The sequence below is a fragment of the Coffea arabica genome, chromosome 2e (assembly GCF_036785885.1).
Source record: "Coffea arabica cultivar ET-39 chromosome 2e, Coffea Arabica ET-39 HiFi, whole genome shotgun sequence".
In the NCBI taxonomy this organism is placed as follows: Eukaryota; Viridiplantae; Streptophyta; class Magnoliopsida; order Gentianales; family Rubiaceae; genus Coffea; species Coffea arabica.
Window position 1 is genome coordinate 73433468 of NC_092313.1, and position 10753 is coordinate 73444220.

At 35.4% G+C, this 10753-nt stretch overlaps 1 protein-coding gene across 1 annotated transcript; it reads right to left on the minus strand.

Annotated features, from left to right (window-relative positions):
• Positions 1-3838: 3838 nt before the first annotated feature.
• LOC113733065 (MLO-like protein 13) lies at positions 3839-8979 on the minus strand. Its single transcript, XM_027259205.2, has 14 exons — positions 8723-8979; positions 8563-8620; positions 8237-8448; positions 7936-8052; positions 6652-6715; positions 6421-6500; positions 5304-5378; positions 5115-5203; positions 4974-5023; positions 4830-4870; positions 4542-4751; positions 4379-4446; positions 4235-4295; positions 3839-4146 (listed from the first exon to the last, which is right to left on the minus strand). The coding sequence occupies exons 1-14, from the start codon at positions 8840-8842 to the stop codon at positions 3922-3924; spliced, it is 1470 nt and encodes a 489-aa protein (XP_027115006.1). The 5' UTR covers positions 8843-8979; the 3' UTR covers positions 3839-3921.
• Positions 8980-10753: the final 1774 nt, after the last annotated feature.

Here is a 10753-nt window from a genome sequence, read left to right on the forward strand (position 1 = left end):
CTGAATTGAGCTTGTGGTAGTTGGGATATTGTGGCTGTTTGAGATAATTGTTTGTCTCTCAATTTGGTGGCTCAGCTCATGTTTTGCTGAGTTTTGAAATTTTGTGGGGAATTTTGGTTAGTTTGGGTACTTTTGCAGCACACTTAGGAACTATGATCCGAGGAATTAGAATCATCCATATTTTCTGCTCTTGTGGGCACCTACCGTTGGTGGGTAATTGCTGAATTTGAAAGTTTCATGTCAAGCAATCCAGCAAGTGGGAATTTCCCTTTTTTCTTCTCTATTCTTCTTTGTGGTGAATCTGATTTTTAGGGGTGTTAAAGATGCTAACTGTGGGAGGTAGAATGCGGATACTTTTAGTTGTATTTGTATTGATGAATCATGGATTTTATGCCTCATTTACTTCAGCTGATAGCTACTTGCTTGCCTTTGAATCTTCCCAAAACATCACCTTTGATCTGTTTTTTTCGTCAAATCGAGTCAAAAAGCTTGATAAGACTCGACTTGATAAGGCTCGATGAAAGATCGAGCCTTATCGAGTCGAGTCTCGAGCCTGAGGAAATTCTTCGAGTCGATCTTCGAGTATCGATTTTCTTGGCTCGATCGAGCTCGAGTCGAGCTCGAGCCTCTGTGTGTATGAGTCGAGTCGAGCTCGAGTATAGTGATACTCGAGCTCGACTCGGCTCGATTACATCCCTAGCTAAAATACTAAATAGAAAAAAAAAACCATCTTAGTTATATAAAGGACCTTCTAATTTAGGCCTTGTTTGACAAGCAAGTTTTTAGCCAAGTTTGTCTACTATAAATTTTTTAACAACTTTAATTACAATAAACTCAAAAAAAATTTCAAAATTTTTAAACTATACACTTTAAAATATTCAAAAATTTAAACATATTAAAAATTTTTTCTACAATTTTTACAGCAAGTTACAGTAAAATTTCAGACAAACATCCAAAAAAATTCACTTGCCAAACAGCGCCTTAGTTGTGCAAACTAGAAAAAGGAGACAGAGAAGACGTCATGGCCTAGGTAGCGGTGGACCTTAGACCAACGCTGTGGGAACCCAGAAATTTGGTTGCGGAATCTCAACTCCACAGTCCACACCAATTACGGGTGTTGGCGGGTGATTTGCAAGTCGCGGTTCAATTCTGATTTCTCAAATGCCGACCGAGTCAGGAGTCAACCAACCGAAGGTTCGAGTTTCCCCCCATTCTTGATTTGATTTAAAGGACATGCGTCAGCTAAACGGGGCCCATGTCTTTTCTTTTGCTCTTTCGCAGGTTCCCATTTTCTAATGGGGTCTGATGATGCCTTTCTTTGCTCAACAAAAGCGACCCACAAAACATAACAGTTACAGAATCTCAAAACATTGCTAATGTTACACATTTGTAGTACTATTACATTTCCGGTTACAACATGTGGATACCAAAGAAAAATTAAAGAGTTATATTGTTTTTAGTTTTTTGGAATTAGGGTTTAATAGAAAAAGTATATATCTCTCAATGCAGTACTGTAAGGTAGGAGGTCAAGGGTTCAAACCTTACCTCCCATCAATGTACCACAATATGTGATTTCTTCTAAATCTATACGTTGCGTGGTGCACTTATCTGAACCGATGGTAATTTAATCTCCGTCGGCTCTCTCGACTCAATTGGACTATCCCGCTTAGCGTAGGCTCGAGTAGGAATAGGTTAGACTAAATTAGATGCGCTGTTACGAAAAAAAATACAGCACCTTGCAATTATTGCTCCAATGATTGTGAGATTTACTTGATAAATTGGGACATGAGGCAAAAACATGTAAAGGGGGCTCCATAGGGGCTCGGGAAAATGAGGCCAGGGATTGGAATCGATTAAAAAACAACTCGTATCCTTCATGAATCATGATAGATTAGCAAAAAAAAAAAAAACATGTTTAAGTCATGAACAATAAATTTGACCGAGAAGATATCCACACCTCGATGAGGGGACCGTTTTGGAGATGCATAATTTGTCAATTTGCGAGAACGAATGAAGAAGAGTTGTGGAACTTTCCAAGGACATTTAAAGATGGAGTTATTCTTGCTGAATAAAGATTGGAGTTTAGAATTCTAAATAAGTCGAATTGAACTTTCAAACTGTTACACTCAAATTCAAATTTTTGTATTAGAGCTTTAATTTAAGTTTGAGTTTGATTCAAATTTACTATTTGAAAAGCTTGAGTTCAATTCGAGGGCTTGAAAATTTATTTTTTTTTAAATTTTAATATTAAATTATCATCGATACACTATTAGTATTTTGAATTATCCCATAGTAGAGAGGCCAAGCGCTATTCCCAAGAGAGAGGGAAAATTTTTAAAAAGAAACTCTCACCAGATTTCTCTCTCTCTCTTTTTTCATAACGATAACATTTTTATAAGTTAATCTATCCCAAAGATTTGACTAAATTAAAGGGGTAGTTTGACACGTCCTTTGGATTTTTTTCAATGCATGTAGGGTTCAAAGAGAGACTTATTAATCCCTCTTTAATGGTCACTGAGTCAAAGTTAAGTAATTTCCCATACAGATTTCTGGATGGGAAGTTTTTTTGAATGTCAAGCAAACGCTTATTCGGCTCTCATTTCCAATATCAAAATAAACTCTCACTTCTATTCACTTCCAATCCATCATTACCTCTGAACATTGAGAAAAAATCAATATCATAATCACTGAGGATCAAGCTATCAACAAATTAAAAAAATAAAAGGAAATATCATTTCTAATCAGAATATCAAAAGATATCTGGGATACAACATTCATCGATTTCGATTAAGAATTCTTATTAAGAATCCTTTTTTCTCATCTTCTCCATACCAGTCACTGCCCCACAATCTCTCTCCTCTTGCATCCAACTTTGCCCTTCTTCCCAAGCTACATATCTCTCTCTACGTGACTAATTTAATCTGTATAAACCATGTGTATGGAGAAGTGACTTTGGGCATATGTTTTTATGCTTCTAGACCAAATGCACTCTATAATCGCATGTTGTTTTTAGGTCGTTGCAATATAGTTCAACATGATAATTTTTACAAGTGATTGGTTGCCAACAAAATCATGTTCAAGAGTTTTTTTTTTTTTTAATATTATTTTAACCCTTTAAACATGAGCTATTTGCTCTAGCTCATTCGTGCTTAAATTAGAAACTAATCTCATTAATCCGATGCTATTATTTACAGAAGACAAGAAAAGAAAAATAAAATTTTTTTAAAAAAAGAAGAAAATTTTGTTATCTGTTCATTTATGAATGGGATAATTTCGAATAATTTCACTGAGCTCCTTTGAGTTTTGAAAAATTACACATAGCTCCCTTGTCATTTAAAATGACAATACAATTTAATTCAAAATACTGGGTGTCGTGTTGTATATTTTGAAATTACGGGGGACTTTTCTGTGTATTAGATTTACTACAAGGGGTTTTTTTTTTAATATTTTACCCTAATAATAACGAAGTAAATAGTTAGAAAAAAGAAATATATAAAATTTTTAGTTCAACATCAGTATCATTCTTAATTATAGTACCTGTGTAACTAGAACATACAAAGGTAAAGTACTGTAACTGCAAAGGATTTGGACAAGTATCCTACACGGGCAAAATATTTATCAATGGACAAAATAAGAGCAAGAAAGCTATAATATTTATTTATTCATAAGAAGAAGGGACCAAAAAAAAAAGAAAAAAAACCAAAAGACATTACTCTTTCCTAGTAATTACCCTATAGTAAGTCTTGATGCATGAGGTCTCACTTAAATTAGAATCTAATCTCATCAATCATGATGCTGTTATTTACAGAAGACAAGAAAAGAAAAACACAAAAAAAAAGAAGAAGAAGAAACTTTAGTTATCTGCTCATTCATGAATTGGATACACGATAGTACATACATCCTCCTCGAATGAAAAGATCATCATGAAAATGGTGTTTGAGATTCGTTGTGATGATTAAGCTCAATTACTGATGTTGCAATAGCATCATCAAGAGTTGGATGCTCAGAAGCATGAATGCTCTCCGTGGATTGGCTAGCCAACCTGTGACGTTCACCGGCGGCAGAACTAGGTGTCCTCCTTGCCCATTTCAAAATGAGCTCGCGCATGTATTCATCGAACATGGTTTGCTTAAACATGCTACCCATCTATAATAATAAATAAATAAAAATAAAAAGTTAGGAAAAAATATAAAATTTTTAGTTCGACATCAGATTCATTCCTAATTTATAGTACCTGTGTGACTAAAGCATATAAAGGTAAGGTACTGTAACTGCAAAGAACTTGGACAAGTATCCTGCATACATGAAATATTTGTCAATGGACAAAATAAGGGCAGGGAAGCTACAGTATTTATTTTTCTCATTTCCTAGTAATTACCCTATTGTGAGTCTTGGGATAATAAATCCCAATTCTTCCATAATGCATGATTTGAACCCGTAAGTGGTCTGGAGGGTGATGAAACGGGTTTGGGTCAGTACACTTGGAAGTTGTTCCACATGATCAAGAACAATGCATCAGCAAAAATTATCAACTCACTTACCCAAACCCAAAAAAGAAAAGCAATCTCGAATGAATTTTGAAACAATATGAAGTGAATCAAGTATAGGAAAAGATTTGGGCTATGAAACCAAAAAAGTTCATCAGAAGGCTTCACCGGTGCAGCATCAGCTTCTCCATTCCTTTGTTCTGCAACCCCCTTAGCTAATTCAGTAATTATGTGCTCTAATTCAGCACCCACAAGAAGTAATAGCTGCAATTTGAACCTCATGAAAACCTTAGTAGCTGCATGAACTGAGTAGGTAACAGCTATTTAAGTCGATTTACTCACTACTAAAGGCAAGAATGATAGCCAGAAGTACGAGTGCCACCCTGCAGCAATTGACCATGCACAGAAGGGCAGGATCAATATAAATCTTCCAAATGTGGTCATGACAAGAATGAAATACAGAAACCAAAGAAGAATTTGACATACCTGCCAAATCCATCAACAAAAAGACCATTACAAAGACCCACAAGTACCAGCTGTTGTTAAGGATCAGGCATCAACATAGTTGGAATGACTTTTCATTGTAGTCTAGAATATGAGAAGTTGAATGTGTACAGCTAGCCATACCTTATGCCAACTATTTTCTTGAAGTCATGTTCGAGGGTCCGCAACATATAACGGTGAAAATTGAATTCAGGCGCGGAGGGACAATGAGCCTGAAAGCAGGATAGGTAGACTACACGATCAAGAATGATAGAAGATTGTGTACACCACAAATTACATCTTTTAATTAGCTATGTTATATGATGGTTGTACCCGTATAAATCCTGCTCGCAAGACAGTGTAGTCTGACTTGGTCACTGAGCCATGAAACTGTCTGAAGAACGATGCCTGCAAAAGATTTGAACCAGCAAAAAAAATTTTGTATGAGATTAAAGATTGGAAGTTACGTAAAGGATAATATATAGTTCATTTCTACCAATTTAAATAATTAAATGCCCGTCTCAAATATGAAACTCATCTTTCTCTGAGTATTCCATATATATTAAGCAAGTTCAAGTTCATAGTATAGAATTTTGTTTTAGAATTAATCTTTGTTACACTGTCAGTATGTTAGATATATGTCACATTATCTGAATTTAAATTTAAAAATTAACATTTATATATACGATATGCATCTAAACCTACTTGTGTATATATTGTCACTGCATAAAAAATTTACCTTTTTTTTTTTCAAAAACAAAAGGTAAATTGTCCAATTTAGCTCCTCTATTGCCACGTATAGAATGATAAGAGCCAAGCCATCTCTTTGTCCATTACAAGAAGCAAAACATTTATACAGTATAAAGAAAAAGAAAAAAAAAAAAAGAAACTGGTACAAGAATCTTAATAGAGGGTAGAAACCCATGTTTAGTTTCCATAAACACAAAACCCTTAAATTCCTATCAAATCCACGAATACTTAAGGACCAATTTGATAATTATTTTCCATTCATCTGCCAATTTTTAGTGGAACGTGATAGGATCAAGAAAATCTGTAAGACACTTCATACAAAAACCAGAATTCTCCTAGGTTATTCAGGATTATTAAATGTTAAAATAAAAGAAGAGTAAATCTTATATACACTGATAGTGTATACACTATCATCGTCGGATTCATGACATATGTGTAAAATGGTATATTTTGCTAGTATATTTCATCTGGGATGGCCAAATTATAAGGGAGGCAAAATAATTAACCCCTAAGCTAACTACTACTTTTAGCAAATGATATTTATAAGCAAGTCTAAAAAAATTGTTAAAAATAAAAATAAAAGATATTTGTAAGCAAGTAAAATAGATCATATGACAATTGATACTAAAGTTAAATATTAATACCGATGCATCAAATTATTTTAGTAAAATTCATTAACGAAAAGGGTAAAGAAACTCACCATCCAACTCACAACAGTAAACTTTTCCCATTGTCTCCCTGCCCTCTCCTCGAATATTCGGTGGACAAAAATTTCATAAGCTGCAATAGAAAAGTACAACAAACCCCACAGAAAAATTTATTAGACTAACCAAACTAATTACTCGTTGGTAGAATATATAGTGTCTTCTTAAATAGTGAACTAATTTTTTTGCCAGCTCTGAAAACTAATGTGTCTAGCTAGAAAAATTACCTCTATCATGTGGTTTTTGCATCTCGCTTCTAATTGAATTCTCCCAGGGCTTCCACTGCTTTACCTGCGTTGAGATCAAGTTTATGAAATAAAAGATACTCAGGATATTAACCGAATGAATGGAAACAAACAAATTGAAATGATTGATAAATTTTTTTAATAAAAAAAAACTGCCGACATGATTCACTTTTTTTTTTGGGTTAAATCTATGGATTTTATAAATTTTGGCAAACAGACCTTTTGTTGGAATATACAACTTCTATTTAGATTTTTCAAGATTTTCTAGCACCAAGATAAAAATAAATTATTAGGAGTTGTCTACATTTTTAGTATTTGATTATTTCTAGTTTGTAAGAATTTGCAGAATTTTGTTTAAGAGATTTGTTAGTAGAAGATTGTGTTGAGTTGTTAACAAGCATTTTTCTGGTTAAGATTGGTTAGGAGATGTTTATGGTTGCTTTGTTGTTCTACCTCTATAAAAGGGGGAATTAATAAATAAAAAGTAAGTTCTTTTTTTGCAACATTGACTAAGACGTTGTTTCTCAATTTGTGCTATCAAAATCAACAAAGCAATATCAAGCCTGTGTCTTTTTTTGAGCATGAGTAAATCTGGTGAGGATCTTTTATTAGTTAAAAGCCAAAATGGCTAGAAAAGCTTTTGGGTCTACTGCTTCAACTTTTGGTGGTGAAACTTACAAAAATTTTGGGCAACAAATTTTGGATTTTTTTGATAGTCAATCTATGGATGTGATGGAGACAGGTTATGTTCCAGTACTATTTGAAAATCCAATAAATACACATATTAGACACACTACAGAATTGTAGTTATACAAATGTCCAAGGCCAACATTGGTGTAGCAATTTCGAATGCTGTTTTCACAAGAATAATGGCTAGCATTATTTATGATGTGATTGAGAATGAAATATTCTCAATTAAAATAAAAGGAAAAATTTTCACTTTGAATAGGACGAATTTTGACAATTCTATAGCGGAGCAGAGCATGATGAAATCAAGAATTTAGATGCTGAAAAAATTTTGAGAGGAGATCATTGATAAGTTAGAAGATTGTTAATAATGGCTTATTTTTTAGTTTATGCATTAAAAACCAACACCCTTCTACTAACTTAACAATTTTTTTTTTTTTTAAAATCGAGTGCACAGGGAACTAAGATTAGACACCATAAAATTCACTTTGCAACTTGTCTTCCGAACGAGGCAAGAAAAATTCCAGTGGGACTTTACTATGTTTCACATTATTGTATAACGAGCTTCAAATGCAGCACCTTTGCTCTTCCTAGAAGCACGATGGTGGCACAGAAGATCACATGAACCACAGCCAACACAAATATGAAAATGTGCAGCTGATGCAATGCTTCCAGTGACAACAGTGGGAGTTTTCCCTGTAAATGTAATCCAACATATAAACAAGAAAAGAAAGAAAAAACAATCGAAACCACAAACATACAAACTTGGAAATTATCTTTCTTTAAGTAGTACAACGGAACCCATGTATACATGAATTCTGTGCATTTAGACCAGAAGGTAAAAGTAAAGATTACTTTTTTTATTGAAACATGATGATACCTGACGTGCACAAGTTTCCAAGCTCACATCTTCTGCCAAAAGCCTCCTCCCATGTTTTACGACGTCAAGATGCTCAGAACCACCAGAGGAAGCCTCAGTTTTAAGCTTGCATGGGAGCATGATGTTTGCAGCATGAGGAGGAATGCATATACGGCTTATTGGACCTTGAAACACCGTCAAGAGTAAGGAAATAAACCCCAGAAGCATCAATTCTGCAACAAAGGAGAGGATAATAGCAAATGTTCCAATATTAATTTGTGAGTATCATAAGGCAAATTAGTGAATATTGTTGATCAGAAATTCTGGGATACTTAACATTCACAGACCTCCCTTGACCTCCTGTAAGGCCTCAAACAATGACTCTTGCTCCTTGTGCTTGAAAAACTGAATCCAAAACAACAGAAAATTAGATTTATGTACACTGAAAACAAGTTGGAGAAACAGATATTCTTTCACGCAATATTTTGATAGGAAGATTTTGGATACCTTTCCGAGTATACGAAGACCACGCTCAGCCCCGAAAGATATGAGAACAATAATAAAGCAGACGACGGTCACAACCCATGTTGGTGTGTACTCCAAAGACCGGGGCTCTCCGTTGGCCATGGACAGATCTTAATCGCGTATTTTTGCCGGTAAACTCGTAGCAATTAGTATTATCAGCTATTTATATACGCCATTGTATGAGATATTATATGACTGTGAGCAGGGTAAAATGAGGGGCAGAAGGCTAGAAGCTGATCATCCTGAGGTAAAGAATGTAAGATTGCCAAGCAACGAACAAAAACCTTTATACGCTTTCTAGTTTCTTACTAGGTGGGAAATAGGCAAATAGCAAGATGATGCTATGACTCAAAGTTACGGACGCATTGCACTGTTCTTGTTTGGATTGCCATTTTTAGAAGCTTCTGTAAAAAAAAAAAAAAAATACTATAGTGATTTGATTTATGTGACGTAAAAAAAAAAGAGAAATGTGTTCATGAAATGTGTAATTCTTTTTTTTTTTTTTTTACAAAAAATCACGATCCAAAACCACTCATTATGATTAGTCAAGTCAACACAAGTTCTTGGTTACTTACTTGTGAGGTAAATTTATTTATTTTTAAAATTTTTGGTCTCTCTATTTTGAAACTTAACATCTGTGATGCTGGCACAAGACATTTCACAGTAGACAGAAGCCAGCCACCTTCGTTCTTCTTTACGATAACTAAATTCCCATTTTCCAACCTAAGAGGCTTGCCAGTACGAGCTTTAGTGCCAATCATCTGTCAGGAACACTAGGTAATGCGTCGTAGCTTTGGGGAATGCGGAGTCGTTTTGAAGGTAGCTCAGACTTCTGGCACATATGGTGTCGTTGCACTTAAGAAGTTAGTTGGGAATTCTATTGCAGTTTGTTATAGTTAGTTGCATGGTTAGTTGTCAGCTTCAGTCACGTTGCATGGAGGTGTAGGAAATTTCTATAAATAGCCAAGTATAGGAAAGGCTTGGCAGACAAGATTCATTACAGAAATATTCTCAATAAGATTTCCCTTACTTCCCTCATTTTCTCTCAATTCATGTTCCCCCCTTCCTATTTCCCTCTTATTATTTCTTCTTCTGAGAAATTATCAGGTTAAATCCTGACAAGTGGTAATCAGAGCCTTCAATTCTCGGTGCAACTTAACTGCAAATTCAAATGGCAGACGGTACCAGACTCAAGAATCTAGATGAACAGCTCCGAAAACTTGAGACTAGGGTTCAGATTCAAGTAGATTCCCTGCAAACGGAGTTACAGGACGCTCGAACGCACGTAGATACCAAAATGGACGAGCTCGACAAGAAAATTGACGCGTTAATGGCAGGAATGGAGACGAAGTTGACTTCATTTCTGCAAGCTCTCAACAGAGACAGAACAACAACAACTGGTGATTCGCCTCCCCCAGAGAAGACTCCTCTATTGACCAATCCACATGCCAGATGCAGAGAGTGGGGAGATCAGTCAGCAGCAGGCAAGGAGCGTAAGGTTACGATCCCAAGCTTACCTAAAGTAGAACTTCCTTTTTTTGAAGGGGACAGACCTCAGGAATGGATCAGAAAATGTGAGAAGTATTTTCTGGTTCATCAACTTCCTGAGGATCAGAAATTGGAAGTAGTGGAGATGTATTTGGTAGGGAAAGCCGAAATATGGTTCCAAGGAATTAAAAGGAGCAAGGGACGAACCTCTTGGGAAGGATTCTGTCAACTAGTCAACAGGAGATTTGGAGACAGAGAGAGGAGAGACGAAGTGGAGGAATTCAACAAGCTTCACCAACCACTAGTGTCAAGGACTACCAAGAGAAATTTGAGGAACTGAGTTCCTTGATGTTAATCAGAGATCCTCACCTATCTGAATCCTACTTTGTTTCTAGCTTCATCAGCGGTATTAATGAAGAGATCAAGCCTATGGTTAAAATGTTGAAACCTGCTACCTTACTTGAGGCCTTCGAGATTGCAGAATGGCAGGAACAGTTATTGGCATTCAATGGGAGGAATACCAGA